The 18,022-nt window shown below is 36.3% G+C and overlaps 1 protein-coding gene across 1 annotated transcript; it reads right to left on the bottom strand.

Annotated features, from left to right (window-relative positions):
* Positions 1–8,574: 8,574 nt before the first annotated feature.
* LOC141628607 (F-box protein At5g03100-like) lies at positions 8,575–11,139 on the bottom strand. Its single transcript, XM_074441727.1, has 3 exons — positions 9,904–11,139; positions 9,387–9,569; positions 8,575–9,133 (listed from the first exon to the last, which is right to left on the bottom strand). The coding sequence occupies exons 1-3, from the start codon at positions 10,972–10,974 to the stop codon at positions 8,804–8,806; spliced, it is 1,584 nt and encodes a 527-aa protein (XP_074297828.1). The 5' UTR covers positions 10,975–11,139; the 3' UTR covers positions 8,575–8,803.
* Between the last annotated feature and the right edge of the window lie 6,883 nt (positions 11,140–18,022).

Raw genomic sequence — 18,022 nt, 5'->3', positions numbered from 1 at the left:
TAACAGTAGCAGTGACCGAAGAAAAAGTAACGTATGATGATCTCCGGATGATTACAAATGACGTCCTAACTCCTATTTATAAGAAAATAGGAGTATAGTTAAACCTAATGACGGAATTAGAGCAAAAAGCCCAGCCCATCAGCGAAATCCACTCGATCGAGTGGAATAAAACCACTCGATCGAGCAAACCCAGCCAGAAACCGCTCGATCGACCAAGAAAAGAGCTCGATCGAGTAAAAGCATTTATTGAACTGGTCGATCGACCATAAAGTTGCTCGATCGACTTATTATTAATCCCTAAAACCACTCGATCGACTAATTAATCACTCGATCGAGTGGATCTTGACCTCAGCAGCTCATTAATCACGCTAGTTTGACTATGACTTGTCCTTTTAGCTCATGAAACACCTTCACGCATCCCAAGACAACAATATTTCCCGCTCCAAATCTACTCTTCCTCCAAATGCATGCAAAACGGACGGTAAATGGCATGAATCTACTACTTTAAGGTCCATTCCTGCAATTAAGACAAAATAACCCAAAGTAGCATATTCGGGGCATTTCGTAGCATAAAACCACGATAAAAGCATAAAGATACGCGCATAAATTTAGCTAAAAATACTATATAAAATGAACGTATCAAATCTCCCCAAACCAAACATTTACTCGTCCCCGAGTAAACTAAAATGCAACTAAAGGAACAGAAAAGATAACCCAGAGCTAGCTACAAATGCCCGCTTAAGCCAATTTAATGCAGGCAAACTAACACTTATAGCAAACAGTCAAATGCAAACGAGTTGTAAGATGTTTATAATAAAGTTGAACCGTCGACCTTGCAAGACCTTTAATAATGGACTCTCACGGGTCACTCTTCTCTCATGAAGCAAAGGGTAAGCATATATATGTAAGAGAGGAAGAAACATAGTCGCTCACCTAAACTACGACCCACATAAACATGCATGCAACTAATATGACAGACAATTCTAGCTACCATACACACATTCCAACCAAAAAAGGTCTTGTCACAGCCGAGGGCTTACAAAAATATGGTAAAGTGGGGCAATGGGTAAGAAAAGGCAAAACATTTATGGGAATGTGGAGGTATAGGCGGCCAAGCTAGTACCTAAATAAAACCATATATCGACATCCGTTTCCAACTCAATTATGAATTAAGCACATGCCCTTCATTTGGCATAAAATCTCACCAAACCAAACTGAACTTACTCCTCAAATGATATAAGATAGAACATAGGAGCAGAAACCATCTCATAATCAGACATCTTTTTCCTTTTTTCTTTTTTTTCTTTCTATTTTTTTTCGGTTTCTTGTCTTTTTTTTTCGAATTCCTTCTTTCATTTTTCAATTCTTTTTTTTTTCTTTTTCACGTTTTATTTTTTTTTTCATCATCCTCCCTTTCTTCATAAGTTACCAACTCCAATTCAACAGAATACGAACCAAATTCGGCACAATGGAATGTATACCGCAAAAACAATCTAAACTAGCTTGACAAGGCAGGCTAAATTTGGAATGTGGCTAAAGGTCAACTGGCAAATGTGGCTAATGTGGAGTTTAATGGGTAAAAATAAAAGAAAGGGAAAATATAAGCACCTCCCTACATGTGACACCAACCACTAACCCGAATGTATGAAGGCAAAAAGCAATTGAATTTCATACACGTGCAAATTAATGAACATGCTATGCAAGGAGTAACTACTCACAATCCTACATGAAACTGGTCATAAATGACACCAGTTTATAAGGCTCTAATTCCTTAGAATTTATAAGTAGGTTGCCAAAATGTCAGGTCAAGTCTATTCGTTCAGCTAAATTTAACATAAACTCGTAGATATGCAATAAGACAATGCTAATAAGAATAATAGTCAATGCAAGGCTCAAGCAAAAAGACAAATAATAGTGCAATATCATCATGGAAATCTGCCGTTCCGACTCAACCTATATGCAAAAGTAAACGTGAAATTTTTGAAATTTTCAACAATTTTTCCAATTTTTATTGAATCTTTTGAATTTTTATGAAATAAATAACAATGCAAACAGAAAATTAAACGTGATAACTGAAATGCAGTAAAAACAACATGCAGACACAGATATGGATGCATAACCTACCCAAACCAAACCGTACAATGCCCCCATTGTACCAAAACATGGAAAGGAAACGCAAACTAAAAGAGAAAAAAGAGTAAAAGCGGAAAAACTCACAAAATGCGCGAATAAGGGGACCTCCCCAAACAGACCATGAACATGGGAGGTTGCTAAAGGCCCGGAAAAACGTCTCAGGAAGCTAATCCAAGTCAAAGGGCATCCAAAACTGCTCGATCGAAGAGAAAAGCAGTCGATCGAGTAGTTCTCTATCTGCAGGTGGTCGATCGAGTAAATTAATCACTCGATCGAGTGAATCCATCAGCTAAAGTGCTCGATCGAGTAGAAAAACTACTCGATCGAGTAATTCTCAATGTATTCCTGCAAAATGCAATTAAAAACAGCCCGCAAACTAACTAGACAAGCATACTGAGATAGTCTATGGTATAAAAACCATTTATTACAACTGAAATAAAATAAAAATGCAAAATTAAAATCGCCGGGTTGCCTCCCGGGTAGCGCTAGCTTCAGTCAGGTCCCAGCTCGACCTTCTTTTCTTCGAGCCTCTCTAATAGTCATAATCAAAACAGCTCAAAGCGCGCAGCATCAAATCATACATCTGCGCATGTGCTACACAAAAGCATAAGTAGCACAAAAGTGGATTACAGAGATAGGAAATAAAATTGTTTAACCGTTTAAGTCTAACAAATTTCCTATGAGCGCTCCTAAATTTATCCACAAAATATAGGAGTGCGGGAGCAATTGTCAATAAAGTAGGGCCCTGTTTTAGATTAACAGTTTTAAAATGATAAGGACGGTAAAAAGTTGATAGTTTGAACGTCCACATGAGAGGGGGTATAGTATTAAAGGAAGAAGCATGAATCAAACGAGGCAATATGCTATTAAAACAAACAATAATAAGATTATCGTTTACTACCTCAGGTTGGTCGCTCTCAATGACGGAATCATAGATAAAAGAGTTTATTACCTCTTCCGTGCTAGGAGCAATTACAAAGCTTAGCTGTCCTTTAAATCGCCCTCGGTGGAATTCAGCCCATAAATCTCAGCTTCAAGTGTATCCGACTCAGCTTTGAATAAGGGTGGCTCACCGTAACCGTCATCATCGTCAAAATCGTCGCCTAAAACGAACCCAACTATCATATCATTGCTCTTGCTGGCCGAATCAGTCGATCGAGTAGAATTTTCACTCGATCGACTGCTTCCCTCCCGCATTTCACTCGATCGAGCAACAAAATCACTCGATCGAGAACTATCCTCCTGCATTTCACTCGATCGAGTAGAAACATTGCTCGATCGAGGACTTTCTTCTGGAAATTCACTCGATCGACCACTTTCAGTTACTCGATCGAGTGATTCTTCTTGCATAGGGCTGAAATCTTCGTGTGGGGCGGTGAAATGTGATAGAAACTCGTCATCCGAGTCATAGAGGCCATCCTCAGCATTGGGCAACACGGTTTCCTCAGGGGAAAAACCGCTCTCAGCAAGGTATACCTCTTATTCTTCCATCTCAGCTGTTAGCTGAGCGATGCGTGACTCCAGCTCAAGGATTCGAGCGTCCATATATCTATCACTCTCTTGCACTTGGGATACAAGCGTCCCCATTAAATATGTCAGCTCCGCGATCTCTTCGATCTCTATCTCAGCTGCTAACTGAGCAACTGCAGACTCGAGCTCATCAACTCGCGAGACATATTCTTGCGCTTGGAATGCAAGTGTCTCCATTAAGGATTTTAGCTCCGCAAATTCTTCTTCTTGTATATCGGGAGGATCTTGTTGCGGTGGCCATTGATAGGGTGGATGTGGCGGCACAACTACGGCTGCATTGTGCTCAGCAGTACCACATCCCCAAGATTTCTTCCTTTCCCAACTAGCAGGTTTTTCAGCTTGGGCTTCAAACTGAGCAATTAGTCGGGAGACAGATGTCATCTTGGCAAGAGGGATCGAAGGTACTCAAGCCTTACCTTCGATAATCTCCCTCAGTAGCCTGTCTAATAAACCTGTAGGCCTATCAAAACAGCACTAAAGAAAAAGATAAGAACGGCCTCAAGGTACTTAGTCTTCCCTTGAGGCGAAATGACAAACAAAATAAAACAGATAAAAAGCGTCGCCTCCCCGGCAACGGCGCCAAAATTTGATACTGTCGTTTCGTACCAAAAATAAAATACCTAAGTACAACTAACAGAAGTCAGCGGTAAGTAGGGTCGATCTCCACAGGGAGGCTAAGTTGCTATCTATCTGTTTAATTCGGTCTGTCAGGGTGTCACAAAAATGGGGGTTGAATTGATTGTTGAACTAAACTAATAGGCGAGAGAGAAATGAATGTAAGAAATTAACAGAAAGAGAAGGGAATTATGCTAGGAGTCGGTCCACCGTGGCAACTATACTAACGGGTATACTGAGACGATTAAACTATTGATAAGAAGAGCTATGGTCGTCACCTTTCGGTCCTTAAACCGCCCTAGAGCGTAAATAGCTTAGCTTTCGCCCTCACTACAATACCCTATTATAATTAAGCAAGCCTTCCCTTCCAATCTTTCGATCCAGGTCGGGGTTAACTAGATTTATTGGTCTCCTACATGCATTCATTCGACGTGATAACAATTAAATTGCCTAATACAATTCTTATCGCAAGACTAATCTATTCAAGTCAATTAAAACATCGCTACCACGGCTTCCCTAATCCTAACATACTACGGAATTAGCTATGCATAATTAAAGGGGGAGCAAGAAATAGAGAAGAAGGAATAATAAACATTAAATTAAAAGGAAAGAAGGGAAGAAAGAGTTACTGAAATAAATGATCCGGAAATGAAAGAACAAAAGTAACAGTAGCAGTGACCGAAGAAAAAGTAACGTATGATGATCCCCGGATGATTACAAATGACGTCCTAACTCCTATTTATAAGAAAATAGGAGTATAGTTAAACCTAATGACGGAATTAGAGCAAAAATCCCAGCCCATCAGCGAAATCCACTCGATCGAGTGGAATAAAACCACTCGATCGAGCAAACCCAGCCAGAAACCGCTCGATCGACCAAGAAAAGAGCTCGATCGAGTAAAAGCATTTATTGAACTGGTCGATCGACCATAAAGTTGCTCGATCGACTTATTATTAATCCCTAAAACCACTCGATCGACTAATTAATCACTCGATCGAGTGGATCTTGACCTCAGAAGCTCATTAATCACGCTAGTTTGACTATGACTTGTCCTTTTAGCTCCTGAAACACCTTCACGCATCCCAAGACAGCAATATTTCCCGCTCCAAATCTACTCTTCCTCCAAATGCATGCAAAACGGACGGTAAATGGCATGAATCTACTACTTTATGGTCCATTCCTGCAATTAAGACAAAATAACCCAAAGTAGCATATTCGGGGCATTTCGTAGCATAAAACCACGATAAAAGCATAAAGATACGCGCATAAATTAGGCTAAAACGACTATATAAAATGCACGTATCAGGTCCCTTGGACTTCGGTTTAGGCACGCATCTCGAGGTAACACCGTCTTTATGTATCGCCTTCCTTGAGTGACACCGTCTTCAAGGAACTCCGAAATAATTAAATTAGATAACAAATTACATAATTTCCTATTATACATTTGTAATTAAAATAAAATAAATCTATTAAATTACAAAACGGTGATATGAGATCACAATAAATTACAACCGAATCGATATTGCCATACATTTCGGGTAATACCAATTAAAAAACTAAGGTCATACTAAGTAAAAATTACATAATTCAAAATTTACATAAAATAAAATTATGACAATCATAAATAAAATGCAGCATTATAATATGTATGAACATGCCTAATTTTATGCTAAATCGCCTTTAAGGAGCCAATATCATATATTAAACGGTCTTTACGGATTTGCGTGATTCAACCTTTTAAAATCACAATAAAATACATAAATTCATATTTATGCACAAGTTAATTACCCTTACCAACTTAGGACTCAAAATTAGTCTCCACTAACCATTTGACTATAATTAACTTATATTTCTTAAAATTGTTCATTAATGGACTCAAAATTACAATAAAATGCTATAAACTCCAAATAAATCATAAAAATTTCAAATAAATTTGAAATTTGAAATTTAAACTCATGAACATTCTGGAAAAAATACCATGACACTCATAATGTTCAAAAAACTTAGGTTAAAAATTTTGAAATTTATCGGGAAAAACAATGTTGCGGTTTATCGGATTTATCAATTATAATCATAAAAACATGAGAAAAAATTATATTCATCAACTTTTCAATTTTAGATCTGAAAAAGATAATAAAATGCAACATGTGACGTTTTTCCTTAGTCATGAAGTATGTTTTAGCAATTATTCACTAATTAAGTCACTATTTATGCTATTTTCCATCAAAAATTCATAAATCATGCATGAAGACTTCATTATAGCCTATTATTTTACACACATCTTGCAAAATTGCATGTGACAACATACTAAATTTATATGACCAGATTCGAAATTTATCTCATATTAACCCATTTTCATTTAAATCCGATTTTTATCATGAAAAATCCATATTTCGAGCATAAAACTCCAAAAATTATGAAACTTTACAGGTCATCTAAATATAATCTATGTGAAAACATATCCAAAAACCACTATAAAATTCGAAGTTTAGCTAATTTTAGTCCGAAAATGACATTTTAATCATAAAATCACATTTTTAATGCCATTATTATATAAGATGAACAATAAAATCCATAAATTAACCAAAAAATCCTAAATACATTTTAGGATCAGAAACTTTAACATGCATAATTTATTTCGTGATATATCATAATAACACAAATTTACAAGTTTTATATGTTAATCGTATAACTCGGAAAAACTATAACCGATTTGCATGCAAACAACCAAAGGCTCTTGATACAGCTTGTTGGAAATCTATATCTCATTACTATACATATTCATATATATTTTAATTTTAATTTAGTCATAAAATTAAAAGATGATCTTATGCATGCAAACAATAAAAGAATAAGAAAGAAATCATCATCTTACATTGAAGATTTCGGATTATTTGGGCATAAGTGAGTTCTCTTACTCACTTGTTCTTGAGCTTCCTTAAATGGATGAACAAGGATTCAAGTAGAGAATCTCTCCCAAGGAATAATACCCAAAGTAACAACTTAATAAAATTAATATTATTATTACTAGAACAATATTAATTTTGTATAAAATTGACCAAAATATTATTTTGTTCTCTCAATATTTCGGTTAAGAGAAAGGGAGAATAAGGAAGAATTTATCTCTCTAAAAACTCTTATTTTAGATGAATAGAAAATGAATAATGCACTAATGTTTTAGGTAGTGTATATTAGGTAAAAATTAAGGAGAAAAAACCCATGGTTTTCTCCTCTTAAAACCGGGTGGAAGGGGGAGGTAGTGATGCCCAATGCATGATCAAAGTGCTCTTCACAATAACCACTAGGTATGCATGGCTAGGTATTAGGCAAATGATTATGTTTCCCACTTACTTAATCAACATAATATTTTCCTAATATCACCCCTAATTTCGGTCCATATAGTGTAAAATGGAAAATCCATTTTACACATTATTTTGTCAATTTGTCACATGTAACATGTCATGTAAAATTGTTATGTATTTTTAACATATTAAAAATCAACGCATTAATAAAAATACGTCATATACAAAATTGACTTAGTAATTCATAATTACTTATACCAAAATATTTTACCAATTATAAATCACAACATCTTGTATTTATAATAATTTATTCATTCAAATGCAATTGTTTCCTTAAACAATAATTTCATCTAAGCAATAAAACAATTCAATTGCTTAGACCGTATCTTATTTAATCAAATTACAATGAGACACGTAAATATTACTTCCAAAATCGTCCGTCAATTTTAAGTAATTTAATTAACCAGTATCTTCATACGATCAATTAAATGATCAATTAAGAGTGTTACCCTTTAGGTATGACCTAAGGGGATCAACTGATCACCACCGTCGCACGACAGTAATGTCAAACTCTTGTCAGCCAATTATATATCTATATGTGTGGACCAGTTGACAGTAAAATATCACTTCGCAATTGTATTCTTTAGAATGAGACACACATATTCCAACAATTGTAAGAGTATAATCATCTATGTCTACCATGTTTACATGGTCCGTCTCGCACTATTTTGTGTAAGACTGTCTTTGAGAAAACTTCAGATCAGCCGCCAATTATTTATTAGACGTTACACTTAATAGCAAGTAAAACCGAAAATGCAACCCTTGGGCAAAAGATGGCTAAGGCATATTCTCAGAGCATTAGAATAAGAACACGAATTATTAGGAAAATGTGGTAATAATTATGGGGCAAAGATGATTTTATTCACCTTCAAAAAAAAAAACTATTGCATGACTTGAACGTCTTGGACAACTTATCCATAATCATCTACATTATTTAAAACGATTTCACAATTTAACAATTAGTATTGTGAGTGAAACAAAATATCCAATTCTTGAAGAAATAACAAGACTAAGAAAAACAAGGGAACATGGCCAAAGCCGTTACTGCCTCTTTCCCAGTTGATAGTTATTTATGTTCGAGATTTCCCTCATAAAAAAAACACACAGTAGCTAATAAATTAGCATTTGGGACTGAGGGAGTATTCCAAACACCATGTGTGAGATTACAATAGTAAAACTCTGGCATGATGCGAACATCTTGGACAACTTAGCAATTTCAGCATTATTTGAAACAAACTTGAATGCCGTAAATCTGACGACCGAGATTGTCGGTAAGTGCCTTCACCTGCCTTTAACACCAATTTCTCCAAGACCTTAGCATGGTCGAGCACATACTCTGCTAATTCCGTCATGTACTTCGTCTCCATTATGTCGAATAACCTTATGAACTGTACAACCTTGAGGTGCTGCCATGGATTGTTGAAAGCCGCCCTTTCCGATGACTTCCAATAGTTTTCACAATTAAAGTCTTTGAGCACGGTTGGGTTCTCTACCTGATCAAAACAACATGAGCATTGAACTTAATCACCCTTCTCCCCATTTTCTATGTTCTTCCCATTTGTTTTTACACGGTCTCTAAAATGGTACTTTGACTGTATTAATGAAAAAAATACAGAGTAATATTTTGTGAAAGACTTTTTGATAACAAGCTTTGACAAAAAAATAGAGATGTGAAGAACAAAAGGAATGCGAGGCCAGAGTATAACAATTATTATGTAATACGATTATACGAGAGTAATAGATTACCTCATGATAATCGAGGTGAGGTTGGAACGGTTCCGTATCAATGGTTAATCTCTCTAAGTAGTGTGCGCTCCGCAACAATCTGGCAATGCCTGGTATGCTTCTTTCATTTAATGAAAGAATTTCCAAAGTCTTGCATTGTAATGGTATTGTAGGCTCACCTTCCAACTCACAAATAGATAGAACCTAGAAACATTGTATTATTTAGAATATAGATGACAAAATATAAAAAAAAGTAACCAAATGACTCTCACGAGGTGAGTATTCAACTAATTAGTTGGTGTGAGTGGTAAGAGCTCTCATCTCTTAAACAAGTGGTCAGCAGTTCGATTACTGACGATTCTTGCGAATGATAAAACCAAACTAGAGAGGGGTTCACCCATTAAATTGCCCTGATTACCCGAAGGAGATTGCCTCAGCTGTCAGTAGGGAATACTCCTGGTCAAAAAAAAAAAAGCCCAACAGACAAAGAAGGTGATACCTAGACTCGATAAATTTATACTAAGTAGTAAGTACTAACCTGTGTGCACCAACTCCCCAATGATAATTTCTCGACATGGCTAATATTTCGAACAAGCATATGCATCATCTTTGAAGCAGCGTCACTTAAATTTAGATTGTAATCTCTATGATAGACATCCAATTTAGAAGCATAAAATCGGAAATTCACTTGTACCAGCGAAGATACGTCTTTTAACCGGCAATTCTGCCATTCCATATAACCCGAAATCTCTAAGCTTCTAATATTTGGACCCGAAATCTCTAACGATTTATCACTTCTATCAGCATCGTCATCGTATCGGTTGCCACAGTAATTGATCACAAGATTTCTTAACTTACAACTAGAAGAAACATTAATCCGACTAAAACCCGCACAATGCGACAAATTAAACGACTCCAGTCCCGGACTACCCTCAATAATCTTATGAATCTTTTCATTAAACAAGTTTCTGATATTTTCTAAGCTCAATTTCTTCAACGATTTCCAAAAAACCGAAAAATGACCCCAATCGAATTTCGAAGCACTAAGACTTAATTCCTTCAAACTATCACAAGAGAAAAAACTATGAGGCAAAGGATACGAGTTTTCGTATCTATCAATTTCAAGCACGAGCACTTCAATTTGCTTATTAACTGCACATTGTAACCACAAATTAGTTGGCGGTTCGAGATCGTTGTAACCCTCAATTTTGGCTAATGAAAGTGTCTTAAGTTGCCCTTTATGTAGCATCAGAGTATTAGTAATGAATTCATTACTACTCTTAGGGGAATACGTTAGTACTGGGCTTGAAGCCCAAAGGTAACGCCATCGTTTCGACAAGAGTTGGGTTTTCATGGCGGTTTCGACAGGCAATAGAGATAATATGTGTGTGATCAATGCATCAGGTAAGTTGGTTATGCGGTCTACGTAGGTGCGTTTGATCCGCTTTCGAGGCGATTCTTGTTCATCGCTTGAATAAAAAGGATCAAATACTGGCGATTCGTGCTCGTCTTCTTGTTCATCGCTTGAAATAAGGTAATCGGATTGTTCTTCGGAGATATATTCATGATTTAGGGAAGAATTACGAGAATCATTGGAACTGGAGTCCATGATTGAAGAAAATTGTTTCGGAACTCTATCTTGGGTAAATCGTAGGGTTACTATATATTGCCCTAATATACTGGTAGTCTAGGCTTTGGTTAAACCCTAATTTGGTCTTTTTCCCCAAGTATTCTTTTTTTTTTTTGGCATGAAGGTGCAAAATGAATCAACAAATCTCGGTGCAATAGTTTATCGGAAGTTCCCATTGTTTGATGATTGATCATGAAGCAAAAAGCATGCGAGTGAATCAACAAATAAGTTGGTTAATATTCCTCCGAATTGGATCTTCAACTATGGAGAGGCTCTTAATTCTCCTTGAGTATTCTAATCCCTTACTTCCGTTTACCTTTATCTTTAGTTTTTGCACAAAGACTAAAAAAGAGTGTGAGACCATTTGTAGTGATTATTATTGGATGACATGTGGACATAATGAATGTGTATGATCAAATTACTTACAAAATATCTCACTAATGAATGAGATTAGAGTGATTAGACACCGTAAAATGGAATAGGTGAACAAATAATCAAGACAAATGGAGTATTTTAGTCTAGTTCACTATAGACCTGTCAAATTCTAACTCGACCTGGAAACTCGACTCGATTTTTTCTAGGCTCAAGACCCAAAAAAATCTCGCTCGCTACCATTTGACCTAACATGAAATGCAGAGAGATTTTAGGGGAAATGGGAACTGTCCCAACAGTATTAATAAGGACAGTTTGACTATTGGGAAGGGACACAGAATATGGCTTAGGAATGGAATGAATTGAAGAAAATAAACTCTTATTTGAACACATATGATCACTAGCTCCTCTATTTAGAATCCAAGAATTATTGCAAGTAAAAAGTTGTTGAGGCTAAGTGGTGTTACCGGCAAAATTAGCATGAGACATCATCTGAGGAGCCAGATGAGCAAGATAATTGTTCCACATCTCCATCAACTGGTCCATGGTAGGCACGGTACTTGAACTGGTTCCTTCAGTAACGTGAGCAGCCTCAAAAGCTCCTAAGATGCTCCCTGGATCAGAGGATTGTGCCTGATTGGCAAACTTCTCTCTGTTTTTACTCTCGAGTTTAGGACAATTGCTGATGAAATGGCCTGCTTGCTTACAGTAATTGCAGGTCTTAGGTTTAGAATTGTCATCCGTTGGAAACTGAGGAACCTGAGGCAATGGGGTCTGTATGACTTTGCCATGTACGGATTGAAACCAGAAGAACCAGAAGGGAAACCTGTATTGTTGTAGTTGTTGTACTGCTTCTGGTACTGGACGGGTCTGGGATTGTTATGCGCATAGAAGGAAGCAGAATTTAACTGAATTGGTGTAGAGGTTTGTATCTCTCTTTGTTGTTCTTCCTGTAAAAGAGTATTGTAGACAACACCAATAGAGGGGAGAGGGTTCAACATGAGAATAGCACCTCTGATAACAATATAACCATCCTTTAATCCCATCAAGAATTGAACAACTCGCTGATCCTGCTGAAATTTGACGAATTTTTCAGAATTACCACAAGTGCAGGCACATGAACACCGAGGATACTCCCATAGCATCAAGTTGATCCCACAACATCTTAAGCTTTGTGAAATAAGTAGTGATACTATCGTTTCCTTGAGAAATATCATTCAGTTCCTTATGAATACCAATCATTTGAGCACTATTCATTTGGGCTAGACACGAGGATGCATCAGCAGGCCCAAGACTTGAAGTTGTACACTCTAAGGCATGAAACTCCTAGCTCGGGGTGAGTCCATGAGCAAGCCCGGTCCAGGGCTAAATGGATGAAAGGCGTCATAGGTCTTGCGGGACAAAAACCATTTGTGTACTAGAACTGTTGATCAGGTGGACCAAGTTGTGGGGCTGTAGAGTGGGGGAGTTCTCCAAGGAGGTCAAGGTGGTCCGAGTCAAGATGATGGTCCTTGGTTTGAGGGAAGGATTGTTAGGGTGCAAACCCTTGTCCCACATCAGTAGAATAAAGATGGAAGATCATCTTTATAAGTGTCTACAAAATATAATAATACGAGGCATTTTGGGAAGGAGCCCAAAAGTAAATCCGTGAGGGCTTGGCCCAAAGCGGACAATATCGTACTATTATGGGTTGTGGACACGGATGCAGCAGAGGCCAAACATGAGGTATTCACGCTTCCGCACAATAAGTGGTATAACGTTCCTCTAATTGTAACCAAGAATCCTTAGCAGAAGTACTCTAAAGAATAGAAGCATATACCTCTTCCGATACAGCGGACATAATCCATGCAAGAACCATCGCATCGCACCGTTTCCAAAGATCAACCGTAGCATCAGTAGAAGCAGGTTTAGGTAGGTTGCCATTGATGAAACCAAGCTTGTTCTTGGCGGAAAGAGCGATTAGCATAAAGCGTTTCCAGCGGCTGAAACCGTAGCATCAGTAGAAGCAGGTTTAGGTAGGTTGCCATTGATGAAACCGAGCTTGTTCTTGGCGGAAAGAGCGATTAGCATAGAGCGTTTCCAGCGGCTGAAACCTTTGTCGTCAAATGATTGAGAAACGAGCTTTGAACTAGGAGATTCAGAGGTATGAAGAAAAAGCGGATTATCAGGTGTAATTGCCGTAGGCGCCATTGATTAGAGAATGAAATGTCAAGAAATTAAGTAAAAAAAATGATTTAATTTGTAGTGCAAATGAATGGAATCGACAAAATTAGGTAAAGAATGATGAATTCTAGGGTAAATTGACAAAATTAGGTAAAAATCGGAAAATTTGGAAAAAAATCGTAAAAAATTGGGGAAAAACAACGAGATTAGGTAAAAACTAATCAATTGATTGAAGAAACAAGAAGAATGACGGAAAATCAATGGCGATCAGAAGCAGTTTCCTGCTCTGATACCATGAAGGATTGCACAGACCGCTATGAAAGCGTAATAGAAGCTTCGAGAGAAGATTTTAGTAAGAGAAATTAGAGAGAGCGAGGTAAATAAACTGTGTATTATTATTAGAAAATGAGTTTACACAGCATAAATAATATCTATTATATACAAGAATTAGTCAACTAATGATTGACTAGCAACTGAACTAACCAACTCCAACAGGCTATGATTGTCAAAGGAATGATCATCGGGTGGTCAAAATTAGTTATTCGGAAATAAACAGGCCACATTTGGTAGAGGTTTATTTTATTCGGTTCAAGAACGAACATGGAGAAGTAGTGGAGAACTATTTGCGCTAAATATTTGGTAGATAACTCTATCAATCAAGTGTCTTCTTCTCGCTGCTTTATGAATGGAGTTATTCATTGGCATGCTCAAGGCAAATGGATGCTTTTGTTTGATGTCTCGGAAGAAACGTTTGCGAAAATGGAATTGCCAGTAGAACTTGTAAACAGGTGCATAGGTGATTTCGGACTATTTGAGTACCAAGGTAAAGTTAGCCTGATGTGGTACACTAATGTTGTTCATGTGATTAACTAAGTTGTGTTTTGTTTTGCGGTGAGCCGGTGATTCATTTGGTTTTATCAATCAAGATAATCCCACGACCGAAGCCTGCACTTGGATTAGAATTCATCTTGGATAAGTGACATGATGCGGAAGTGGATTTTCAAATATTCAAATATCGTGTTTAGTTCAATTTACTCCGTTTTTTCTTTCTATACAACATTTTGTCTCGGTTTCTTGTAAGCTTTTCGATGTTGTAATCTTTCCTGGTGCGATAATTTTTGAATTTATATGTAAAAATTGTTTTCTCCAAGGTTCGACCATTTGACCTCAAGGTAACATATTAACTCTTCTACCAATGAACCACATTATACCGTATCCAACCGTCTAATTTGAGAATTATGAAGATGAAATAATAGGAACTTAATTGTTGATTGATACGAGAAGTCGAGAACCATTCATTTGATTATTTCCAATGTCAACCTCTTTCGCACATGGATCGAGTAACGAAAGCCTTGGAAATGTTGATACGAAGTTATAGGAAATCTCAATGCACCAAGCCCTTCTACTTGTTTGAAAAATTTGTAGAGTACAGTGTGCAGTGAGAATTATCGAGTAGACTTGGATATTAACCGAATTAGGTTAAGTATGCTTTTTTAAGAGTATTTTAAGTTTTTAACCATATCTCATGCCTTGAGTTATAAAAAATATCCTTTGTAGGATAAGACGATTGATGTTGTTGCTCCGATTTCCAAAATCAGAAATCTCTCTTGTTTATACTCATCAAGTTCCTTGTATATTGTTAGATCGCACAGGGGCCTGGGCCGCGCCCGTCGAGGAGGAGAGAGTGTCCACTTTACAAGTCCAAGGAGGCTTCATCCCAAAACCAATTGGCTATGCGAGGAGGAGCCCTTTGGGTTATAAGCTATATCACTCTTCTCTATTTTCGCGATATGCGAGACTTACACGTGATTTGTTTAAATTTTATACTTTATGAAGAGTATTTTTTGTTAGGGTGCAAATCCATGTCCCATATAGGTAGAATAAATATGGAAGATCATCTTTATAAGTGTCTACAAAATATAATAGTATATGAGGCCTTTTGGGAAGGAGCCCAAGAGTAAATCCGTGAGAGTTTGGCCCAAAGCGAACAATATCGTACTATTATGAACCGTGGCCACAAGTGCAGAAATAATTTTTGCCCCACACGGCCACACTTGATACATGATAGCAAATTAGCAACAACTGAAATGACTAAACTATTGTAACACCGTTGTATATACCGTGTTGAACCAACACCCGTCTCATTTTAGAATTTATGAAGATGAGATAATCAGGGGCGGCTATGGGCCGGTTCAGGCTGAGCCTAGGAACAGGGCCTCCAAAATTTGGGCCCAAAAAGGGAATTTCTCGGTCAGTTTTTTTTTTTTTAAAAAAAAAAAAACTTAAATCTTTTCCGAATCTCCATATAACTGACATCATAATAACATTTAAGATATCAATTAGGCAATTAGCAATCAATCAGGCGTAAACTTCCCTTTCCCAAGATTCCCATAATCCCATTAATCTCATATACCCAAAATAATTAAACTTCTTATTTTCTGATTATATATCTCTATCAAATAGTCAAATTCACAATGATCACTTATATTCTCCAAACTTTCCATTCAATCAGATTACCTATCTAACAAAAGTTTTAGCTATAATTTTTTTTTTAAAAACAAATTCATCAATTTCTAGTAAAAGAGTACAGAAGAGAAATCTCAGGTAAAAATTTCATCTAATTTTATGAGTTTTTAGTTTTAATTTATTTTCTTAACAATTATATTATAATTTCTGTCTTCTTAATCATTTAAAGGCCATAATTTATAATTGAGTACTTAATACATGTTTGGCCGTTTGTGACACTGTGACAATTTGACCAAGTGAATCATGTCAATTGTCAAGTTGTTGTTAATTTTGTTATAGTTATACATAATTAAATTTCATTTAATTATTCTAAATCATGTATTTTGTATTTTGTTCAGGTTTGGTTGATCAAATTTGAGAGTTTTCGAGTAAAAATGAGAAGTATAACTAATAAGGACGAGAGATACAATTGGAGTTTTTTTGAATAAATAGATGAATTTATCAAATTTTACTTCTATGCCTTTGTTTTTTAGCAAATGAATAATGACACTATGTTTATTGGCTATATAAAAAAAAAATTAAAAAAATTGAGGCCTCATTTTATTGCGTAGCACCGGGCCACTCTTATTGTTAAGACGCCCCTGGAGATAATAGGAACTAATTTATTGATTAAAACCATTAATTTGATCATTTCCAATGTCAATCTCTGTTGCACATAGAGAAACCAAAAAGCCTACATACTTGTTGGAAATATTGATACGGAGTTATAGGAAATCACAATGCATCTTATCCTCTCCTTCTACCTTAATAAATAATCTAATTCGTCATACAATTCACTACTACTTCAATGTACTAAAAATGTCAGAAGTAATTCCATGTTTCTCTGAAGACATATGGTTTGAAATCCTGAAGAATCTTCCTGTGAAAACCTTAGGTAAATGCCGTTGTGTCTGCAAATCATGGCATTCCCTTATTGTTTCTCCGTTTTTTATGGTTGTACACCTTAAGCATTACACCCAAAACGACGCCAATTCAATAATTCTATGCAAAGAGATTACAAAGCGTTCAGAAACCGAAGAATTTGAGCAGTGTATTTTTTTTCGTGATTTAGTTCAGTTAAGACAAGGAAATAGACTTGACATCTCAGTCTGCCCTTTGGACGTGTCTTTTTGTTGGCCGTGCCGATTTTATTTTGTGGGATCCGTTAATGGTTTGTTGTGCATCTCTGATAATGGTTATCTTAGACCAACACAGCGTATATTTATATGGAATCCCTTAATTCAGAAATCCATTAAACTTTCTCAGTCAACAACAGACAAATATTCTGTTGTGGGATTCGGCTATGATTGTAATGTTGGAACTATGCCCCAGAGCAATCGTTATGAAACGTTTTGAACAAATTTCATACAGTGTAATTATTAATGGAGATTAATAATTAAATGGCATTTTCTTATTATCTTATTAAGGTGTTAATACGATGATAAATCCTTGATTAAATTGGTATACTTGACATCATAATGGAGATTATGATAATGAGAGTCGAGTATTATAAAGTTTAGTCTAAAAGTGTTCTTGGTCGTGTGATTATCAGAATGGGACTATGATAATCCGGATAGACCAATATATTGATAACGGTACTCATAGGATGAGTATTAATGGATCTCATTCATTAAGTTATAATATAGATAATGCATATGGAGATATGATTATTGAACGCGATCAACAGTGAGATTTCCCAAATGGTTATTATTACCTACACTGTCAATGTGGAAATTCTCTTAAGGGGTAGTTGTATATTTTATCCTTTGACCCGAGATCATCATTGTAGTTAATAGACTACTTATTGTACTTAGATACCGGACACCTAGTGTGTAAAAATGCTAGTTGAATGGTCATTGGGTATAATTAAGTACCTATGTAATTAGTGGTGAGTCAAGATGGAATCCGTCAGCTCAAGGTAATGAGTTTGAACTCTATGTTGTCATTAATCTTATTGGTCATATAAAAACCTTGGCCAGGGTAGATG

Source organism: Silene latifolia, chromosome 2 (assembly GCF_048544455.1).
Source record: "Silene latifolia isolate original U9 population chromosome 2, ASM4854445v1, whole genome shotgun sequence".
NCBI lineage: Eukaryota > Viridiplantae > Streptophyta > Magnoliopsida > Caryophyllales > Caryophyllaceae > Silene > Silene latifolia.
The sequence above is the reverse complement of the archived record's forward strand: the minus strand, read 5'-3'. Positions and strand labels throughout refer to the sequence as shown.

Coding starts and splice junctions, on each gene's coding strand:
- LOC141628607 (XM_074441727.1), bottom strand. CDS start 10,974: ATGGACTCCAGTTCCAATGATTCTCGTAATTCTTCCCTAAATCATGAA. Junction 9,570..9,903: donor TGGGGAGTTGGTGCACACAG/GTTAGTACTTAC, acceptor CAATGTTTCTAG/GTTCTATCTATTTGTGAGTT. Junction 9,134..9,386: donor CTCACCTCGATTATCATGAG/GTAATCTATTAC, acceptor TGTTTTGATCAG/GTAGAGAACCCAACCGTGCT.